The sequence below is a fragment of the Alnus glutinosa genome, chromosome 11, assembly GCF_958979055.1.
Source record: "Alnus glutinosa chromosome 11, dhAlnGlut1.1, whole genome shotgun sequence".
NCBI classification, from domain to species: domain Eukaryota; kingdom Viridiplantae; phylum Streptophyta; class Magnoliopsida; order Fagales; family Betulaceae; genus Alnus; species Alnus glutinosa.
The window spans coordinates 5,579,352-5,602,970 of NC_084896.1; the positions used below are offsets into that span (position 1 = coordinate 5,579,352).

The 23,619-nt window shown below is 38.6% G+C and overlaps 3 protein-coding genes across 3 annotated transcripts; 2 read left to right on the plus strand and 1 right to left on the minus strand.

The window, feature by feature from the left end:
* Positions 1–10,941: 10,941 nt before the first annotated feature.
* Positions 10,942–12,370, plus strand: LOC133881461 (uncharacterized). Its single transcript, XM_062320395.1, has 5 exons — positions 10,942–11,042; positions 11,153–11,245; positions 11,366–11,467; positions 11,559–12,012; positions 12,120–12,370. Exons 1-5 carry the CDS (start codon positions 10,962–10,964, stop codon positions 12,290–12,292), a joined length of 903 nt encoding a protein of 300 aa, XP_062176379.1. The 5' UTR covers positions 10,942–10,961; the 3' UTR covers positions 12,293–12,370.
* Positions 12,371–14,932: 2,562 nt separating this feature from the next.
* On the plus strand, positions 14,933–16,758 carry LOC133881784 (endochitinase-like). Its single transcript, XM_062320817.1, has 3 exons — positions 14,933–15,393; positions 15,550–15,700; positions 16,146–16,758. Exons 1-3 carry the CDS (start codon positions 14,976–14,978, stop codon positions 16,543–16,545), a joined length of 969 nt encoding a protein of 322 aa, XP_062176801.1. The 5' UTR covers positions 14,933–14,975; the 3' UTR covers positions 16,546–16,758.
* A 3,463-nt stretch (positions 16,759–20,221) lies between these two features.
* On the minus strand, positions 20,222–20,710 carry LOC133881036 (uncharacterized). The gene has a single exon (XM_062320001.1). The coding sequence runs from the start codon at positions 20,708–20,710 to the stop codon at positions 20,222–20,224; it is 489 nt and encodes a 162-aa protein (XP_062175985.1).
* Positions 20,711–23,619: the final 2,909 nt, after the last annotated feature.

Sequence of the window (23,619 nt, forward strand, 5' to 3'; positions counted from 1 at the left end):
ATTGTGCAAGCGTCACAAATGGACACGCGTATGAAATACACGTGTCCAATTGGACACGTGTATTTTATACGCGTGTCCATTTGGACACGAGTATAAAATACTCGTGCCTAACTGGACACGTGTCTTATTACACGTGTCCATTTGGACACGAGTATAAAATACTCGTGTCGAACTGGACACGTGTAATAAGACACGTGTCCAATTGGACACGTGTATTTCATACGCGTGTCCACTTGCACACGTGTATTTTTACACGTGGCAAATTGGTATTTTTTGCCAAAATAAACATTAAAAAAAAAATCAGTGTTGTATTAATTTTTTAAAATTAAAAAAAAAAATTAAACTCATTATCTTATTAATCATACAAATCTTTGAAAATACGGTGTACATAACTTATACACATAAAATTAAGTTTGAAAAGTATATGCTATATGTAAATTTTATATTTGAAATTTATACTTTTTAGGTTCTTTATTTATATGTATATAGTATACTATATTGTACTATATACATAATTAACCAAATTTGGTGCTATATATCTAATTAAACCAAATAGTTCAAATTAGGGTTCAGTTTTGTACACCATCTACGTTTAGAAACAAAAAAAAAAAAATTTAAACATAACAAAGTTAAAAAACCTATAATTAATACTATATATATAGATATGCATGCATGTAAACGGTTTAGAAATTATATACAGTAACCTTTTTATTTATGGCTATATATAGTAAATGCAATTATTTTTAGAATTCTGCGCTACATAATGAATTAAATACTTATAGTTTAGTCCCTCATATAGTACATATATACATTTAGGGTTTATGGCTATATATAGTACATACCCTTAGGGTTAGGGTTTATAGCTATATATAGTATATACACTTAGGGCTAGGGTTTATACCTATATATAGTATATATACTTAGGATTATGGTTTATCGATATATATAGTATATACACTTACGGTTTGGGTTTTAGGGTTTATAGGTATATATAATATATACACTTAGGGCTATGAATTATAATTTAATTGATTTTACGTTTAATGAATAATAATGTCAATATATTTTTCACGTTTCATTATTGTACATTTTTAAATATATATATATATTAAATCATGAGCAGTTCAAAATTAAATAAAACCGATATATATAGTATATACACTTAAACTTATGATTTATAGGTATATATAGTATACATACTTAGGGTTAGGGTTTATCGCTATATATAGTATATACACTTAGGGTTAGGGTTTATAGCTATATATAGTATATACTTAGGGTTAAGGTTTATCGCTATATATAGTATATACACTTAGGGTTAGGGTTTTATGTTGTATAGGTATATATAATAAATACACTTAAAGCTATCATAAACTTAAACCCTAAACCCTAAGAAAGTCAAACCCTAAACCCTAAACCCTAATCCTATATCCTTAAAAAAAATAAATAAATAAATAAAAAAAATCCTACAATTTCTAAAACCAAACCCTAACCTTAAACCATAACGAACCCTAAACCCTAAACCCTAAGAAAAAAAAAACCTACACTTTCTAAAAAAAGAAACCCTAACACTAAAAACTAAAATCCTAACCTTAAACCCTAAACCATAAACCCTTAAACAAAAATATCCTAGACTTTCTAAAAAAAAAAATTCCTAACACTAAAAACAAAAATCCTAACCTTAAACCCTAAACCCTAAGAAACTAAAACCCTAAACCCTAACAATTTTTTACGTTGTTAAATTATATATATATATATATATATATATATATATAATTATTTTTTTTTAATTACATACAATTTCTACAATGGGGGACGTGTATTTTAATTACACGTCTCCCGCGCGCCGCCATTTTAAAATTCAAAATAATATATAGTACATATACTTAGGGTTAGGGTAGTATAGTATATATACTTATACTTAGTGTCATGATTTAAATTTAGGGTTTATATTTAGTTTTAATTTATAGTTTATGTTTTAGGTCTTAGGGTTTAGCAATGTGTACATGCAGTACATGCAGTGCATACACGTTATGGGTTGCATGGGTTTATATAAAATATATATAATATATTAAATATATATATATATAATATATTAAAAAAAAATAAAAAAAAATGACATTTGAGACGTGTATTTACATACACGTCCCCAATTGGGCACGTGTACTACGTACACGTGTCCAATTGATTGGCCAGGTACTGCGCGGGAATTCTCCCGCGCGCCACCTGGCCAATCTTATGATATAATTTAGCTTTATATATTATATTTAAATTATATATTATTCAAATTATATACTTTTTTAAATATATTTTAAATTTTAAATTTTATATTTAATTTATATAAAAGAAATGGGTAGCTTCCAGAGGAAGCTACCCATTTCTTACGTAAATCTCTCTCTCTCTGACTCTATCTCTCTCTCTCTCTCTCTCTCTCTCTCTCTCTCTCTCTCTCTCTCTCTCTCTCTCTCTCTCTCTCTCTCTCTCTCCGTCGAGCTCTGGCCGGCGACAGCCCATTCCAGTGCTCTCTGCCGGCGACCCTCCCTCTCTCTCGCTCTCCCTAGCTCTCTCACCTCCCGTTCCGGCCAGTACTGTCCGGTACCGGCTCTCTCTCTCTCTCTCTCTCTCTCTCTAGCTCTCTCTCTCTCTCAGCTCTCGCCACTGTCCCCCGCCCACCACAGCCCTCGCGTCCGTTCAAGGTATTCCCTCCACTTCCTCTCACTCTCACTCATCTTCTCAATCTCTCTCTCTCTCTCTCTCTCTCTCTCTCTCTCTCTCTCTCTCTCTCTCTCTCGGTTTACAGTGCATATCTGTTCTAACATTTTCAGCTTTAATTTTTTTTTTTTTTTTTTCTGTCAAAAATTCCAGGTACACGTACAAGCTTGCACTACAAAAATCACTGTGAGTTATTTTTATTTTTGTTTTGAATTTTTTGCTATAAGTTTGTATATTTTATTAATTTTTTTTGTGATATTTGTCTAATTTTTTTCATTGTCTAGTTTGTGGAAATATGGAATATATACTTGTAGATTTTTTATTACTGATTTTTTATTACTGAATCATTGTCTAGTTGGTGGAAATATGGAAAATATGGAATATGGAAATATGGAATTTATTGGTGATTATATTTAATTTTTTTTAAAAAAAACTCTTGATGTGAGGATATTTGAGATATATTTTAGTGTGCTACTATGGATTTAATGTGCTATTGTGAATTTTGGTATTTTTATGAAGTGGCAAAAAGAAAAAATATCCGCTATCATTTTAATTTTATAAAAATATGATCGTGAGCAATAATGGCAAAGTAAAATTAAAATACAAAATTATAATCAACATATTGTGCTATGAATATATATAAATTGTGGGGAAAATAAATTGTGCTACTAATATATATAAATTGTGGTATTTTCGGGAAAAAAAAAAACCAAAAAACAAATATTCCACTGTCCACCATTTACAATCATATTCGTAAAAAAAACCTTAAAACAAACGTCATAAATCATCAATTGCGACGAATTTGTTTTTTATCTTCCATTTTTAACGTTAACTATTCATGTGAAGAGACTACAGATTTATAAGAAGAATTTGGTATCTTCGGATAAAAAAACTCAAAAAAAAAAAAAACTAAAATTTCTCTCATATGCATATATAAACTTTATATCCTAAAATCATAACCATAAAACCAACACAATAATAAACCCTTAAATAAACTTTGAATCCTATACGTTCTAAAAAAAAACCCTTATCCTAAACCCTAAACCCTAAGCCCTAAAAAAAAATCCTACACTTTCTAAAAAAAACCTAAACTGCTAAACCCTAAACCCTAACAAACCCTAAACTCTTATAAAAAGAATAAAATAAAACCCTAAACCCTTTAAAAAAAAAATAAAAACTTACTACACTTTCGAAAAAAAAAACGAAAACCCTAAACCCTAATCCTAAATCCTTACAAAAAAAGATTCCTACACTTTCTTAAAAAAAACTCTTAACCCTAAACCCTAAACCGTAACAAACCCTAAACCCTAAAACCCTAAACCCTAAACCCTAATCGCTTTAAACCAAAATAAAACCCTAAATCGTAAACCCTAAACCCTTAAAAAATTAAAACCTAAAACCCTAAACCCTAACCCTAGACCCTAGACCCTAACAAACCCTAAACCCTAAACCGTAAAAAAAAAAAAAAAAAAAAAACCTAAAACCCTAAACCCTAGACCCTAACAAACCCTAAACCCTAAACCATAAACCCTAAAACCCTAAACCCTAAACCCTAATCGCTTAAAAAAAAAAAAACCCTAAATCCTAAACCCTAAACCCTTGAAAAAAAAAATTTACCTAAAACCCTAAACCCTAATCGCTTAAAAAAAAAAACCTAAAACCCTAAACCCTAACCCTAGACCCTAGACCCTAACAAACCCTAAACCCTAAACCCTAAAAAAAAAAAAAACCTAAAACCCTAAACCCTAGACCCTAACAAACCCTAAACCCTAAACCATAAACCCTAAAACCCTAAACCCTAAACCCTAATCGCTTAAAAAAAAAAACCTAAAACCCTAAACCCTAACCCTAGACCCTAGACCCTAACAAACCCTAAACCCTAAACCCTAAAAAAAAAAAAAACCTAAAACCCTAAACCCTAGACCCTAACAAACCCTAAACCCTAAACCATAAACCCTAAAACCCTAAACCCTAAACCCTAATCGCTTAAAAAAAAAAACCCTAAATCCTAAACCCTAAACCCTTGAAAAAAAAAATTTTACCTACAACCCTAAACCCTAATCGCTTAAAAAAAAAAAACCTAAAACCCTAAACCCTAACCCTAGACCCTAGACCCTAACAAACCCTAACCGTAAACTCTAAACCCTAAACCCTAAACCCTAAACCCTAAACCCTAAACCCTAACAAACCCTAAATCCTAAACCCTAAACCCTAAAAAAAAAATAACCTACACTTTCTAAAAAAAATACCCTAACCCTAAACCCTAAAAAAAAATCCTACACTTTCTAGGAAAAAAACCCTAACCCTAAACCTTAAACCCTAACTCCTAAACCCTAAACCTTAAAAAAAAAAAATAACCTACACTTTCTAAAAAAATACCCTAACCCTAAACCGAAAAAAAAAAAATTCCTACACTTTCTAGGAAAAAAACCCTAACCCTAAACCTTAAACCCTAACACTAAACCCTTAAAAATAAAAAAAACAAAATCCTACACTTTTAAAGAAACAAATAAAACCTAACCCTAAACCCTAACAAACCCTAACCCTAAACCCTTTAAAAGAATAAAAAAAATAAAAACACTTACACTTTCTAAAAAAAAACTAAAACCCTACATAAAATAATCCTACACTTTCAAAACAAAAAATACCCTAAACCCTAACAAACCATAACCCTAACCCTAAACCCTTAAAAATAAAAAATGAAATAATCCTACACTTTCTAAAAAATAAAACCCTAATTAGGGTTATAACCCTAAACCCTAACCCTAAACCCTTTTAAAAAAAAAATAAAACAATTTCTTACACTTTATAAAAAAAAAAAAAACAAAACTCCTAAACTCTAGCCATAAACCCTTTAAAAGGGAAATAAATTCGTACACCCCATGTTGCGTGACATGCACTATATTTGTACACGTTTATACTGTAAGCCGTATGATTTGTCTTGTCCTCTTAACCCTATACAGATAAACATGGACAAGTCTTGGATGTCAACACCTAGGGGTACGACACGGTATAACGATGGGTGTAGGGCGTTTGTGGCATTTGCCGTTAGTAATTGTACGGCCGGCGATGGAAAAATTTACTGCCCATGCAAGTATTGTCGAAATAACCAGCGTCACACTCCTGAGTACGTTCTTGCCCACCTGACTGGAGGTCGGGGGATGAATCCGGGATACAATTTGTGGTATATGCACGGTGAGACTACGACTGGTTCCGCTATTCCTGGTCAGTGTTCGAGTCATCACAGTGGCACAGAGGCCGCTGACCGTAGCACTGAACATGGTGATCATGTCACAGAACATGAGGGTGTCGCCGTGGAACAGGATGATAACATGCACGCCATGTTGCGTGACGCCTTCGGCGTGCACGATGTTCCTGAAGGGGTCAGTACTCTTCCGCAACAAGTTGATGAAGATACCTCGTGCGGGGACGCATTGAAGTACCAAGAGCTGTTAAAGACTGCCGAGAAGCCCCTTCACCCTGGTACGAAGCACAGTAAATTGAGTGCTACTGTACACATGTACAACTTGAAGTGCGTTGGAGGTATTAGTAACAAGATATTTTCAGACATTCTCGAATTCATCAATCAGTTGTTGCCTCCTTGCGATGAGGCATTGCCAGATAACACGTATGAGGCGAAAAAGTTCCTAAGTGGCATGGGTCTGGGGTATGAGAAGATTCCGGCGTGCCGTAATGACTGTATGTTATTCTGGAAAGACAATAAAGAATTAGATTCATGTACCGTATGTGGAGAGTCTAAGTGGAGGGCTGATACACATGTAGATGATGATGGTGAGATCATATCAGCGAGAAAAAAACGTCCGGTGAAGATCTTGAGGTGGTTTCCACTCATCCCACGGTTGCAGAGGTTATTCATGTCTGAGCATACTGCGCCCCATATGAGATGGCATGCAGAAGGCCGCACTAGGGATGGCGTATTGAGGCACCCGGCCGACGGTGAGGCATGGAGATCGTTTGACATTTTACACCCAGATTTTATGGCAGAGAGTAGGAACGTCCGGCTTGGTTTGACAGCAGATGGATTTAATCCATTTGGGAACATGAGCACATCCCACAGCACATGGCCCGTAATGCTTGTGCCGTACAATTTGCCACCTTGGATGTGCATGAAACAGTCGTCCTTCATCCTTTCCATGGTTATCCCTGGACCGAGCTCACCAGGTATGGATATTGATGTTTACCTTCAGCCATTGATTGATGAGTTGCTGGAACTGTGGAATGTAGGGGTACGAACATTCGATGCTTCAAAGAAGGAAAATTTTATTATGTGATCTTAGTTGATGTGGACGATAAACGACTTTCCAGCGTATGCAGATTTATCTGGTTGGCCTAACAGGGGTGCGAAGGCATGTCCTTGCTGTATGCAATCGACGCGTTCTATACGCTTAAAGAACGGATGCAAATTTTGCTATATGGGGCACAGGAGATATCTGCCGCCTGAACATCTGTGGCGGCTTAACAGAAGGACATTTGACGGTACTGAAGAATTTGACAGCGCCCCGATTGTGCCATGCGGATACGAGGTTCTCCAACAGTTGGACGGAGTTGCGTTTGGGGATGAGACCGCGGGTAAGAAGAAGAAACGGAAGAAGCGGAAGAAGGGTGCAGGGAGTTCCGATGTTATATGGAAGAAGAAAAGTATATTTTTCAGATTGCCGTATTGGGAAGACAATTTGCTTCGGCACAATCTTGATGTTATGCACATAGAGAAAAATGTCATGGACAATATACTTGGCACTATTTTGGATATAAAAGGGAAAACGAAGGACAACTTGGCAGCTCGGCTGGACTTGCAGGAAATGGGGTTGAGACCTAAGTTGCATCCGTTCACGGCCGCCAATGGTAAAACGTATATTCCCGCTGCCTGTCACACCATGACTAGAGAGGACAAAGAAAGTTTTCTGAAGGTTCTTCGAAATGTGAGGGTCCCGGACGGATACGCCTCGAACATTTCACGATGTGTTCGGCTGAAGGACCGTACAATTTCCGGGTTGAAGAGCCACGATAGCCACATACTGATGCAACAGCTTCTTCCAATTGCACTGCGTAAGTCATTGCCTGATAAAGTTGTTAGACCTCTTGTGGAGATTTCGGCATTTTTTAGAGGCATATGCTCAACAAAGCTATCACAAGAAGATATGGACCGACTGCAGGGTGACGTCTGTATCACTTTGTGCAAACTAGAACAGATATTCCCTCCAGGGTTTTTTACGAGCATGGTCCACTTGGTCGTGCATCTTGTGCGCGAGTGTAGACTCGGCGGACCCGTGCAGTATAGATGGATGTACCCGGCAGAGAGGTAAAATTCGGCGTAATATGTAAATATATAATTTGATTTAAATGTAACCATAATTGACGACAATTAAATTGTCGTGTATGTGTGTACACCAGGAGTCTGGGGCATTTCAAGTCTACTGTGCGCAATAAAGCGGCTCCTGAGGGGTGCATTGCGGAGGGGTACATAGCGACCGAGCTGGTAACGTTCTGTTCAAGGTATCTGAATAACGCACCAACATTCCACAACAGACCTCAGAGGAATCCTGATGGATCCAAGGGGGCGGGCACGCGTGTTACCCTGAACCGGTTGATAATGCACCAGATTCATCGTTATATTGTGTTCAACTCTGAAGAGTTTCACAATTTACGGACGTAAGTAGTGTTTATATATTTAACAGAATTCGAATAACGCAATTAATTGATTTTACTACATAATTGTATACGCTGAATGTAGGATGCACAAAGACGCGCTTAGGCGATCATGCACTAGAGGTCGCATTACGGAGGCTCTTATTGAAGCAGAACATCATGAGCAGTTCTGCGAATGGTACCCTGCATATGTAAGGAAATAGTTGTAATTTTTAAGTTGGATAAAGTTATGCGGGTTCAATATAATTACCCAATACACGTGTTTAATATTTGTAATTATAACATAGGTCGATGGCCTTGACGATCAACGTAGGGAGGAATTGGGCCACAACTTGGTTATGCGTTGTAGAGGGCTGAAGGAGACAGCGGTCAAGTACAACAGGTACGTGGTAAATGGGAAATTGTTTCGCACGCTTGCCCATGATGTGGGAAGGAGGACTCAGAACAGCGGCGTATGTGTTCCTACCGTTGAAGGCGAAACGTACTACGGGCAGTTAACCGATATAGTTGAGGTCGAGTACTATGACAGGACTACGTACGTCCTATTTAAGTGCAATTGGGCAGACCCCACGATGGAAAGAGGATTCACAATAGACGAGTATGGCCTAGTGTTTGTCAACTTCAATCACCTCGTCCACAGGGGAGAACTGATTCAGGACGAGCCGTACGTGCTTACATCTCAGGTGGATCAAGTATTCTACGTCGAAGATGGAAGGAACCCAAATTGGGTTTGTGCGGTTAGGACCAAACCGCGCAACGTGTACGACGTTGGCCAGGGGGATGGGAGTAATGAGGATGGTACAACCTACCATGATTGCGTACCGCTCGTACTAGCCACTGATGACCTACCCGATACAAATGATGAATTCGAGTACGACAGGCCCGACATTGATCCGATTGAAGCTCCCGTGATACAATGATTGATGTATTTCTTGTGAGTGTAATTAGCTTGAACTCAACACACTTGACTGATATATATATTGTTTGTACAATTCGCTTGAACTGAATACGAATTTCTATTATTTGCATAAATTTCGTTGTATAATTTGCATATTCATTAAAAATATATTACAAAAAATATTCTAATTAATTTGTCTACATTTGTTCGCAGGTATTGATGGACCAGGGACGCCATCCTTATGCATATCGGGCACCTCGGCCACCCGTGCCCCCCATGACCACGCCCACTGATTCGACGCCAGTATATACTGCGGCGTGGCCACACCACCCAGACGGGGCTTATAGACCATTGTTGCCGGGTATGGTGGCCGTGCCCACGTCAGATCACGGGCAGACCAGCACAGCTGGACCTTGCAGCTCTCCATTGTCGGAGCTGCCGACATTATCTCAGATCGGGTTCACCCAACCGGGTAACGCCTATCGATGGTGGGTGCAAGAGGGGGTGGGGTCACAGGGTTATGCGCCGTACTTTCCGTATACGTATAGTCGACCTATGACGTGTAACCCTGATAGTGAGACGCAGGATTGTAGATTTCCACTGTCACAGACCGGGGAGATGCAGATGCCGGCTGTGGGGTTGGGACAGATACCGGCACAGGCGGCGATGCAGGGCCAGATTTTGGGGCCGAGACAGATGCCAGCATCGGGGGCGAGTCAGGGCCCGGGGCATGTAGAGAGGCAGATGCCGTTACCTGGTGAGAGCCAGATGCCGCTTTCCGGTGAGAGTCAGATGCCGCTTTCCGGTGAGAGTCAGATGCCAGATGTGGGGGGGAGCCAGACTACCCATGAGGAGGACGTTGCGATGTTGGGTACCGATCAGTTGGCCCCCGGTAGCCCCCAGGGTATGGATTCAGATGATGATCAGCATCCTCCACCAGCCGGAGAGGTTGGCGAGGAGGTTGCAGGCGACCCAGCGACGCAGCACATAGGGACTGGGCAGATTCGGTTGATGGGTAAGTACATATGTAGACATCCTTAAAACTCATATTATGTTACCAAAATATTTTTTTTGGTTTGGAAAAAAATAACTATTTGATTACATTTTGTTTATATATGTGTGTGTGTGTGTGTGTTATTTAGTGTTAACCAATTAAATTAATGTTGAATATATTTTTTCATTAGGGTACAACCCAGACGGGACCATTTATTATGAGGTGATTGACGACCCAGCGAGAAACTGGGTGCTCCCGAGGGGGAAGAAGGTTGTATTGCAGTACAATGCTGCTATACAACCTGTAGGACGAGCCTGCAATCGTTTTCGGCGGGAAGTGGGCAAGATGATCAGGAGTGGGTCCTACATACACATGCGGGACGAATGGGCGAGGGTAAATAGGCAGATTAAGCAGGCAATGTGGAACGCACTGATGGTATGTTTATGAATATAATTTAATTATTTATTTGAATTAAACTTGAGCTTAATGTTTAGGTTGAAGTTTTTAAACCTATAATGCTTTGATTGAAATGTGCAGGAGGAGTTCTATCTACCTGTATCAGTTGACATGCGCAGGGCACAACAGGAGGCGTGGAATGATATTGGACGTAAGCACCGCTCGTGGAAGTCGAGGTTCAAAACCCAACTACGAATTGGAGACGATGACACGCCCGAGAGTATCCGTGCGAGAATGCCGGAGAAATTTTTTGAGCAGTATGATGCAGAAGATGTAGAATTCCTGCTGAGAGATTGGTGCAGAGAGCATAAAATCGTATGTAGGCCAAAAAATTGTCAACTATTTTTTAATAACAGTTCATTTAATTTTAGTTTTAATTTAAGTGTGTCAATTGTTACATGTTTATTTTCATGTTCAATGCGTAGGCAACCTCTGAACGGATGAAGAGGTTGCGGGAGCGGAATGACCTACCCCATTGTGCGGGATCTAAAAGTTATGCCAGATTTAATCACGAGGAGGTAATTAAATATATATGTTTATGTTTTTAATATTTGTTGGTAATTGTTTTTCTTTTTCTTTTTCTTTAAACTATTTTTATCGCTATCTGTTTGTTATATATGTCAACTGCATGACGACAGGCATGTACATCTGGCACGCCCCCCACTCGCGCCGCGTCGTTCATGAAGACCCACACAAAGAAGGACGGCACTTTCGTGAACGACCGTACACGGGTCTTATGCGTATGCTACTGATTTAGTTTACTAATATTTTTAAATTATGTGTGATATGTCATTATTCAATATATGACTTTTTCATGTTGACGACGTACAGGAGAGGATGACGCAGAGTTTAGCCAGTGATCCAGCCGCCACGCAAAGCGTCTCCGCAGACACGGTGCGTTGGGCACCGAACGACGCTTACGAACAGGCGATTGGGAGGCCTGAGTATGCAGGGAGGGTTCGGCAGGTTGGCCCGAACGTCACACCTGTTCGAGGGACATGTTTTTCATATAGGCCTCGGTCACAGGGGGGACCATCTCAGGGGACGTCTCGGGATTGGGCCGAACAGTCTCGGAAGATGGAAGAGATGCAAGCGGAGCTACATGCTGAGCGAGCGAGGAATGACCGGTTGGAGCAGCGCGTGCAACAGTTCGACGGCATAGAGCAGCGCTTGCGAGAGATGGAGGTCTTCATGTCCTCCATGGCAGTACCAGCACCATGTGTTGGTAATCAGTCTTCTCCTGCACACGTAGGTAGTACGTCGTCCGTTGGTAGTGCATCTGCAGGTATGGTTTATATTGTGTATAGGACAAAATTAATTTCAATTTGTTTTCATTACCCCTTTAATTTTGCAAGTAATATTATATACTTTAATTGTCTATATTATTTGCAGGTAATTCGACAACGGTTGGTACGTTGTCGCCTGTTGGACGACAGCTGAGCCAGCACTCCACTGTCGCTACACCTTCGCCCGCTACACCATTCATTGCGCAGCAATCGCCGGTGGGCGAGAACACGCCTGGGACGGTACCTCGTGATTCGCAGAGACGCCTTTCAGATTTGTAGATATTTTGTGTAATTATTTTTTGTTCGTAAATATTTGCTTGTTAACGAATATGTTATTAATTATTTGTTTGTGTAGTATGATTTCGTGTTGGTTTTGGGTAAAATAAATGCTGCGTTATTTTGTGGTCGAAAATTACAAAATTTGAAAAATTCAAAAAAAATTTTAATTAACCCAAATAAATTTTATAAAACAATAAAAAATTTATTTTTTTAAAAAAAAAAACCCAAATTCAGTTTTTTTAATTAAAAATACAATTAAAAAATTAAATAAAAATTTTAATTAAATAAAAAACTGAATTTAGTTTTTTTTTTAATTAAAAACATTTTGACACGTGTATCGGAATACACGTGTCAAATTTGACACGCGTATTCCAATACGCGTGTCAAACTGTTTTGACACGCGTATCGGAATACACGTGTCAAATTTGACACGTGTATTCCGATACACGTGTCAAAAAAATTTGACACGCGTATTGGAATACACGTGTCAAATTTGACACGTGTATTCAGATACGCGTGTCAAACTGTGCAGTTTGTAACATGCACATTTGACACGCGTAATACGCGTGTCAAACTACACGTGTCTAAATGTTTGACACGTGTACGACACTGTACACGTGTCAAACTGCACGTGGCTATTTCATGCGATTTTTGTAGTGGTATATCGGTTGCTTAGGACCAAAGATATGGGGTGGATCCAAAACTACTCAAGGGCATGCCCCAGATGTTATCATTTTGCACTAAACTGTAAAATAGTATTGCTGCCTTTTTTTATCCTTTTTATTTTGGGTCCCTTCCCCATTGGGTAAGAAGGAAGTGCGAGGAGCAAATTATGGCTTAATAGATTATGGTCAATACATCAAAGCTGTCAATAATACTTCCTATATACCATCTGGGCTTAAGTCAGCATTTGGCCCATTGTTGTAGCTAAGTGGGCTCAGGCCTGAAAAAGGAACAAGAGGGAAGCGATCTGGGCTATCTTAAGGGCCCAAAAATGAACACTGAAAAAAAGGCCACAAAATTAAAAGTAGGGTATGGCCTATGGGTAACAAAGCAATACAAATAATTATATGGATGACCATAGAAGATCATTTTAAAATTGGTGTACAAGATAAGGATGCCAATCTTATTCAGACTTCTTCACAGTCAACCGTAGATATTTATATAATTTAAGATTATTGAAAAGTAAAATATAACATAAGAGAAATACTAAATCCCATTTCACCATTATTCTGTTATTCTATTGGGTGAATGGGCACTGTCTGTCAACCTGATTAGTTATTTTAGAGTGATAGCATAGATATAATTAGTAAAAAAAAAGCGCTAAAATCACTTATAAAACTCAATCTACTTAACAGAAAATGTGAGACATAAAGCCGGCCGGTGAATTTATTTATAATACATGTAAAGAAATTCATGTGGACCGTCTGGATGGGTGATAAAGCACGGCTAACCCTTAGGTTGTGAATGAGTGAAGTGATATACATTAGTTTTAAAAATGGGATATGCTCATCTTTATTTGCCTGCTCAAAGCCATAGGACTAATTTTATGGGATATTTTAATTATCACTTTCCTGAGCATATCCTGCTTTTCAAAGGCATGCAATAGCTTCATGAGTGAGAAAGTGACATTTTATTTTGTCCTGTCTTGGGGTCGACATCATGGCGGCTTTGGTCTACTAGAATTAAGTAATGCTATAAGGAAGACTCTTATCGTCTTGTCTTTGTGCGATTAGAATTTCTTAAAATTTCTTAAAATTTCTTTAAAATTGTAAATTTTCAAATTATATGAATTTAGGTTGTTTCATGCATTAAACGCATGAAAAATGCTACATATTTAAATGTGACATGTTAATAATGAGAATTGAGTATATTTTTTTTCAGGTTCTTACACTTTATATATGTCGTGTAAAACTTTGAGCAAAAAAAAACTATCTTTTGGTTTAGTAAAGAAGAAGCGTCTCCTTAAAAATAAAGAAAACGCCTTTTAGAATGATTTTTTTTTATTGCCTCGATAACTTGTCATATTTTTATTATATAGCATTTTTTTACGTCATTCAAAGTAAAAAAGGGCATGAATTCATATAATTTGATAATCTAAAATTTTTTTGTTGGATCAAAATTTAATAATTATCATTGCAAATTCAATGATAATTTTAAAAGACACATGAATAACATTTAAGATGACACAAATTAAGAAGACATGCCTTCTATCATTACTATCCCATAATTTTTTTACAACGTCCTAAAGATTGATATCCATTTGTGTTGTCAGTTGTGTGTTGTTTTACACGCAATGAGATGACGTATGAGTGTACGGAGTCGAATAATGTTTAATAATTATAATCCATAGTAATCATGTACATACAAGAAGCGAAGATTGACGTGACAGTAAAAATCACCATTAAATGCAACATATATTTTCATTTGTTATTTCATCCGACGATGATAATGGTGATTTTCAATGTCACGATAGGCTCTTTTTTCGCCCTTTGTTAAATTAGAGTACCTAGATAAAGTGGGAAGCTGAAATCAGCCATCTTTATTTAAGTAGTCCAAAACAATTAAAGATAAACAAACAAAACTTTATCCCTCTCTGCCAAGTCCACCCCCAATATAAATATCAAACCACATCAACCTCCTCAAACACCACAGTTACTAGAAAGTAGAAACACAAACAAATATGAAAATGAAGTTTTGGGCCTTGCCAATTCTGTCTTTTTTGCTGTCCTCATTCCAAGGAGGCTCAGCTGAGCAATGTGGGACGCAAGCTGGAGGTGCTACGTGCCCAGGTGGGCTGTGCTGCAGCCAGTATGGCTGGTGCGGCACCACCTCTGATTACTGTGCCGACGGTTGCCAAAGCCAATGCAATGGAGTTGGTGGTGTTGGGGACAACATTGGCGCTCTCATCTCAACGTCTGCATTTGATAATTTGCTCAAACATCGTAACGATGGCGGCTGCCCAGCCAAGGGGTTCTACACCTATGACGCTTTCATAGCCGCTGCAAAATCCTTTCCCGGCTTTGCTACCACTGGGGACACCGCCACACGTAAAAGAGAGATAGCTGCTTTCTTAGGCCAAACATCCCATGAAACTACCGGTTTGTTCACATTTAATATTACTGTCGGCATAAACAATTTGTTACAAATATGAAAGGATTCATAAACAATTTTTTTTTTTTTTTAATCTTATATCTAGCTAGCTGAATTACTGCATTGGCTAGTGAATTAATCTTTGCTGAAACATGTATATGTAGGGGGGTGGGCAAGTGCACCTGATGGACCATACTCTTGGGGATATTGCCATATCAGGGAACAAAACCCTGGATCATACTGTGCTTCGGATCCGAATTATCCTTGTGCTTCTGGCAAGCAATATTATGGCCGTGGTCCTGTCCAACTTTCATGGTTAGTGTTCATGACCTCTACAAATTATTACTGTTCTTTCCATTTTAGTAGTAGTTTAAGAGCTAAGCAATGATATTTATTTAACTGTATACCACTACCATATAATTGGAACAAAGAGAAAGTGAAAATCAGCCCTCAGTTAAAAATAAATAAATAAAGAATTGATTTCTTTTTTTCTTGTAAGTTCATTGAAATAATGAAACAAAATACAAAGTAAGAAAGGATACAGCTATTTTCACCAAGAAATTAAAGGGGGTGAAATTTTACCACTACATAGGAAAAAGAGAGGGAAGGGAGAAATAAGTGGGAATGGGGCCGGAATAAGATTTAGTCGGGACCAATAAACCAAATCTGGTCGAATTAGCTGGTCGTGTAACAGGATATTTACTGCCAACATGTTTGTCTTGTACGCTGATTAATTGATCAATTGTGGTGATTTATTTAGGAACTACAACTATGGGAGGTGCGGAAAAGCCATAGGAGTAGACCTACTGAACAACCCAGACCGAGTAGCCACTGACGCAGTCATTTCATTCAAGACGGCAATCTGGTTCTGGATGACTCCACAGTCACCAAAGCCATCTTGCCACGATGTCATCACCGGAAGGTGGAACCCGTCTGGTGCCGACAAGTCCGCCGGCCGGAATCCCGGGTATGGCGTGGTCACAAACATCATCAACGGCGGCCTCGAGTGTGGGAAAGGTAAGAACCCAAAGGTGGAGGATCGAATTGGGTTCTATAAAAGGTACTGCGACATACTTGGGGTTGGCTATGGAGCCAACCTCGACTGCTACAACCAGAGGTCTTTTGGGAATGGTCTCTTGGTCTTGGTCGACACTATGTAGCCCAAACCTTGTGGCCTTGAGGGTTTGTACGTGTTTAATTAGTCGGTGAATAAGGGTCCTTTGGTCAATTGGTGGTTGATCAAGGGTTCGAAACCCTCACTAAGCCATTAGCCATGTCTTCTTCTTTTTTTTCTTCTTTTTTTGACTGTATGTGTAAATGTCTGCAATTCCGTTCTCGTGAAATGAGAAAGTAAAAATAAGTGGATTGCTGAATTTATATATTATTTGAAGGAAAATGCTCTCTTTCTAATTTTTTTTTTTTTTTTTCAAAAGTGATTCTCATCATCCAACGAGAGATGGTGATATATTTTTCAAAATGCACAACTCTAGGAGATAGCCTTATTAATTGCAACTAGAAAAGTCTTTAAAAGATTATACTAACCAATTTCTTTCTCCTGGCTCAATTAACTAATTGGCTACCAAAAATGAATGTTAAAACCTGATACCAGTTAGTTTTAGTCATTTTTTTCTTTTTCTTTTTTTTTTTAACAATGTAGAATCTCTTCATTGAAAGAACAAAATTGATCCCATATAAGGATCTAGGGAGAAGAAAACTCCCTAAGTATAATATGCAAAATAAAACTACGAATCTCTTCAAGCCATACATTATCAATCACATGGGTAGAGGCCTCCTTAGCCAAACAATGAGCAACATTATTGGTCTCTCTACCCACATGGACCACGGAAGCATGTCTAAGACCAAGAATCCCCTTCTTAATTCCATCAACAAAATGGCTTGCAGCATTTAAAATTAGAGAAGCGGAATTAACATCATCAACCACTTGTTTGCATACCCCTCCAAAATTATCTCCATAAAACCTGCTGCTTTATAGAACAAAACAGCTTCTAAGGCCGCCATATATTCTGCCACTTTGGGTGCCGCCACAACATGTTTTGAAACAGCCCGTACACCCAAGACATTGCTAGTGTTGTCTCTAGCCACAATACCAATGCCAATTAATTGTTTTTTATCATTTACTGATGCATCCGAATTTACCTTAATAATACCATCTGGCGGCGGCTTCCACAATGTCATTGCACTAACAGAATGCCGCACCCCATTGCGAGTGTTCAGCTCGTCTTCTCTTCTATTATACCTGCGGTACTCATCAAGAAGAGCTACGGCTTCAGTGAAAATCACCTCAGGATGAGTGAAAATAGAATAAAAAATGAACTTATTCCTCCTCAGCCAAATTCTGCGAGAGAGCACAGCCATTAGCTCCATGTCTTCGGTACTAAACCTATCCAGACAAAACTCCACCAGCTGCATGAAAGACTCTCCCACAAAACAGTTTTTTGGAAAATCAAAGTCCCCCTCCCCACACATCTTGAACTGCCGGGCAATTCCAAAGAGCATGAATACCTGATTCAGCATCTCTACAACAGCACAAGCATAACTCATTTTCCACAATTTTCCTTCCGAGTAGATTCGGTTTTGTGGGCAGGAGGTCATTACATGCACGCCATATAAAAATCTTGACATTATTCAGCACCCCCAACCTCCAAATGGTATACCAGACCTTATGACCCCCAACTTCCTTAGAAGTGCTTACATTATCCCGCGCTTCACTTCCATCCCTATATGATAGGCACTCCTCATAGAAAAAAATGACATTTGCGGTTCCTCTCCAAACAAGTCTATCTGGTGGTAGAGTAGGGCACAAGCGAATAGATACAATAACCTTGGCCACTTCTGGGCTGAAAATCTCCGTGATGAATCCAGAATTCCACCCACACACCTCATGGTCAATAAGCACTGAAACTGTAGAAGAGTCGGGAATAACCTTGGGATGGGATTGCAATGTATAAGAAGTAGGCGTTGGGAGCCACCTGTCTTGCCAAATTTTAATGCTCCTTCCATCCCAATTCGCCATATCAGCCCTTCTTGTAGTAGTTCCTTGGCCGACATCAAACTTCTCCACACATAGGAAGGTTTGTTACCCAACTCAGAACACAAAAAAGAAACCTGTGGAAAATATTTGGCCTTGAGTACTTGAGCAACAAGAGAATTGGGATCCTGTACAAGCCTTCACCCTTGCTTAGCCAACAAGGCCTTGTTAAAAATGTTGAGCTTCCGAAATCCCAACCCCCCTACTGCCTTTGATTTTCCCATTTTTTCCCAAGACATCCAGTGAACATTTGTCTCTTTCGCCATATGCCCCCACCAAAACCGTTGCATCATACTTTGTAAATCTCTACAAAGGGTAGCAGGAAGTAGAAACACACTCATACTATAGGTGGGAATTGCCTGTACGACCGCCTTGAGAAGAATCTCCTTACCTGCCTGAGATAGGAATCTAACCTTCCAATTGTTTAACCTATGCTGAACCCGATCTTTAATGTTATTAAAAGATTGGATTTTGGATTTGCCAATAATGGACGGCAATCCAAGGTAGGTATCTATCCGTTGAGTCTCAGAAATTCCAGATGAGGTAAGAATCTCCTGTCTTTTGGCTGCACTTGTGTTCCGACTGAATATAATAGAAGTCTTGTGGATATTCACCTTTTGTCCCGACCCAGCTTCATAGACTTCTAGAATCCTCATTAAGCGCCTCCATTCAACTGAGTTTGCTTTGCAAAAAAGTAGGCTGTCATCCGCAAACAATAGATGACTAAGCCTTGGTCCACGAGGGGATGCAGGAACCCCAGTGATTACTCCCGTATCTGCATCCTAAGTGATCAATGCACTGAAAGCTTCAGCACAAAACAGGAACAGATAAGGAGAAATAGGATCTCCCTGCCGTATACCCCTCGTAGGCTTGATCTTCCCCACCGAACGGCTATTTACCACCACGGAGTATGAAACCGTCCGTACACAACTCATCACCAACTGAATCCATCTATCCTCAAAACCAAGCTTCCGCATAACTGATTCCAAAAAGGCCCACTCCACCCTATTATAGGATTATATCTAACTTCAACCCCATATAGCCTACCTTGCTCCACATCTGGGTCTGCATTGTATGCATTGTCTCATATGCCATGATGATGTTATCTGTGATCAAACGCCCAAGAATAAAAGCACTCTGGGATGGTGAAATAATATCTGGCAGCATTTCCTTTAGCCGGTTTGCCAAGACTTTAGAAATTAATTTATAAATGATATTACATAAACTAATAAGTCTAAAGTCAGTGACACTACGTGGAGATGCAACTTTAGGAATCAAAGCAATATTTGTTACATTAATCATTAGATCCAGATAACCAGTACTGAAGAAAAACATAATTGCATTGCAAACCTCCTGGTGAATTGTAGCCCAATTATGCTGGAAGAAACTGGTAGTAAACCCATCCGGACCCGAGACCTTCAAAGTTGCCATTTGATTCAGTGTTGTACCAATCTCTTCCAAAGTGAAATCAGCCAAGAGTCTTCTATTCATAGCCTGAGTAACCTTTCTCTGGATAAATCTGGTGCTGGCTTTAGCCTTTAAGCTAGTCCCTGCCTTAAACAAGGTTTGAAAATAATGCACAAAGGCCCCCTCAATTTCCTCCTTATTAAAGCACTGTCTTCCTTCCTGATCAATAATACTTTCTACATGATGGCTTCTGTGATTTTTATTAGCACTAGCATGAAAACACCAAACAATTCTCCTTCACTCTTTGCTTCCATTTAATCTCTTCTTGTTCAAGGAGAGAGTGCATTTCATCTTTAACTTGATACTCCTCTAAATCACAATCAGGCTCCAGCATTTGAAGAAATTGCAATTCCTGCTTCTTCCCTCTTATTTTTTTCCTCCAAATTACCACCTTCCTTTCTCACCCACTTCTGGAACACCCTTTGGCAACCTTTTAAATTATTCCTCAGTTTGGTCCATGCAGTCTCCCAGGAGTCACGAACCCTCCATACCTGTTTTACCAACTTCCCATAATCCTTATGCTTTTCCCAGCTTGCTTCATACTTGAACTGTCTTTGCTTACGCCAAGCCATAACATGGTGTTTGGAGAAAAACACAAGGAGAGGCTTGTGATCTGAGCAATTCCTAGGCAAAACATCAACACTGATCACATCAGAAAACCGGCTCCACTCATGGTTGGTAACTACCCTGTCAAGCCTTTCTCGTGTGATACCTCCATTCATTCGATCATTACACCATGTATATCTTGGTCCTACAAAACCCAAGTCCAAAAGGTTGCAATCGGATAGGGCCTTTTGGAATGACTCCATTTGGACTCGAGGCAGGGAGGTATTGCTAGATTTTTCTCCCAATGAAACAATCTCATTAAAATCTCCTAGGCAGAGCCATGGAGTTGGTGAAAGTGTTGCCAAGTGCCGAAGCAACGCCCAAGAAAATTGTTGCTTAGAGACCTCAGGATGACCATAAAATCCAGTTAGCTTCCAAGAAGCTCCAAAGGGGAGTCCTTAATCACTGCATTTATATGATTATTGCTAAAATTCTGTATCTCAACCACCGCAGAAGACTTCCAAAGAAGAATCAAACCCCCACTCTTCCCACGGCAATCCACTACAAACATATTATCAAAACCAGTTTTAGAAGGTAGAAAGTTAACCCTCTATCGTGTCACTTTGGTTTCCATAAGGAAGACCAAAGTAGGCTTCTTATCCTTTACCAGACGGCAAAGGGACCGGACTGTCGGGGGGTTCCCAAGCCCCCGCTAGTTCCAACTTAGAGCAATCATGGCGTTCGGCGGAGATGCTCCACAGCCTCCACCGAAAACCCCCTGCTAGGATTAGTACGCCCAACATACTTCCTCTCCTTATTTGATGACCCCCCTTCTCGACTTAGCTTTCGTTTTCCAACCTGCCCTTCCACAAACACTTTCTCTTTCTCCTTAACCGAAAGATTTCCAGAGAAACTCCCCTGCTTACCACTCTTCTTCCCTCCTTTTGAATAAAATCTGGTTGACCCTTGTGAGCGAACCTCACTAGCAGAGAAATTGTTCTCAGCCTCAAGTTGTTTTTGGAAAAGTTTCTAATCTGTTCATCGGCATTGTTGGAGATAAGCTAATGTGTGGTTGACTTGATTTACACGTGTTTGAGACAGGGGTGCTGCTAGATACAACTTTGGAGAAATAGGACGTGGCATTTGTGTAATGTCCTAGAAAATATTTAATGGGTTTATTAGGATAAAAATAAAATAAGTCTATTTGGTGTGTTTAGTTTGATCCTATAGACTTGTAAATTGTAGTTAAGAAAAGAAAAATGTAAGAGAATATTTTTAAGTTTAAAAAGAATTAGGAATTTCAATGAAATTACAAAAGAAATAAGAATTAAGAAAAATAAAAGAAGTAAGAAATAATATATATATATATATATATATATATATATATATATATATATATATATATATATATATATATATATATAAAAACTGGGCCGCCGACCTTTCATTTTAAAGGACGTACGGCCGAATCTGAAATGGCCATTCGGCCATTTCAGGACTAAAGGGCGTCAAGCCCTTCAGTTAAGAAAAAAAAAAAAAGTAACGTGATAGTGTAGAAAGGTAACGTGTGCGCCTCACTTATGAAAAAGGAATGAGGCAGTGTGCCTCATTCCTTCAGACCGTGATAGTGTAGAAAGAGGGGAGGGGAGGTTTAACACCATATTGATACAAAAGTCTAGATTTACAAAGATCCAACGGTCGGATCTTCAATCCATTTTCGAAAACGTGATCCTTGCACTTGGATCTACGTTTTTACCGATTATTTTAAGGTAAAACACTAAACTCATGATTTCATGATTTTTGGGTAAAATCCTAAATATGAGTTTAATCCTCTATGTTCTTTAGGTATTTGAGTTTATTGAAGCTTACTTGAGGCTACTCAAATTTTGAGTTGAAGTTTGGTGAATTTGAGTAAGTTTTCCTCAAGCCTTAATTTTTGGGCATTTGATATTTGTAGGATTTTAGGAGATTAACATTTAGTAAATGCCATTGTGTTAATAAATATTGTTATTGGGTGTTAAGTTTGGGAAAACCCTAATTTAATGGATGGAATTAATTTGAGGTTTTTAATTGTTTAAAATTAGATTGTTAATTTATGTGCTAATTGTGGTGATAGTGATGATTAACCCTAAATTAACCATGAGTTTTATAAAATAAATAAATAAATAAAAATTGGTGGGGTTGGGTTTTGATGTTAGTAACTTGTATAAAATTAGGGATTTTACTTATAAGCTTAGAAATATTGTTAAGTATGAGTTTAGGCAATTGATGGGTAAAATAGTCATTGGGAAATTCAAAGGGAAAATTAATGTAACTATTGGATAGAAACTAAATAGATGCAATGTGTTATGTACAGCGGTACTTTGGGGATTGAGCCTAGGACTTGTTAGTGTTGGTGTGCAAGCAATCAGGTGATATTTTACTCACTGAGAAACCGTTATTTTTATATATTATAGAATTGCAAAATATATATGTTGTTTCATAAATCCGAACCAACTGTATGTTGAATATATCTGTTTTGTGGATTTGAGTACTTTAGAGTATGTTCAAATATATCAAGGATAGTTTCAGAGTAAAGTATAGTGTGTTGTATGTTTTGGATGAAATATTAAAATGTTTAGAAAGTATGATTTATCAGCATGGTACAGTAAAGCAATATTTACTAGTCAAGCAAAGAGCATAGAGCATGTAGTATAGAGCATGAGCATACAGTAACCCTACAATAACCCAGCGGCAGGCCAGTAACAGTTCAGTTCAGCAGTTTATCAGCAGCACATCAGCATGCATAGCATACATAGCATGATTTAAATTGTGTGATGTTTTCATGATATAGAATATTGCAATTATTATGCTAGACGTATTAGTATGCCTAAGAGTTTTAATGGCAAAAGAGGTTATGTATACTGCTATCGTCTAGTTGCATAATTTTAGAACATTGAGCTTGGATGAACAAGAATATTGTCATGGTTCGGTATGAGTAATACAGTGTCCTAGGAGTAGGTAGATGAATTGTCGTGGCACGTGAGTAAGAAGTGCTTGGATACTCGAGTTTTACTCTAGTAACCGCATGGACAACTATGTCCTCGACATGAAGTTGTAATGCCCTAGGATTCCGTGTTAACCATGATCGGAAAATGATAGTAAGCTTGTACTAAAGAGCGAGATGGCATGT

Coding starts and splice junctions, on each gene's coding strand:
- LOC133881036 (XM_062320001.1), bottom strand. CDS start 20,710: ATGGAGTCATTCCAAAAGGCCCTATCCGATTGCAACCTTTTGGACTTG.
- LOC133881461 (XM_062320395.1), top strand. CDS start 10,962: ATGCCGGAGAAATTTTTTGAGCAGTATGATGCAGAAGATGTAGAATTC. Junction 11,043..11,152: donor GGTGCAGAGAGCATAAAATC/GTATGTAGGCCA, acceptor TTCAATGCGTAG/GCAACCTCTGAACGGATGAA. Junction 12,013..12,119: donor CGTTGGTAGTGCATCTGCAG/GTATGGTTTATA, acceptor TATTATTTGCAG/GTAATTCGACAACGGTTGGT.
- LOC133881784 (XM_062320817.1), top strand. CDS start 14,976: ATGAAAATGAAGTTTTGGGCCTTGCCAATTCTGTCTTTTTTGCTGTCC. Junction 15,394..15,549: donor AACATCCCATGAAACTACCG/GTTTGTTCACAT, acceptor ATGTATATGTAG/GGGGGTGGGCAAGTGCACCT. Junction 15,701..16,145: donor GGTCCTGTCCAACTTTCATG/GTTAGTGTTCAT, acceptor TGATTTATTTAG/GAACTACAACTATGGGAGGT.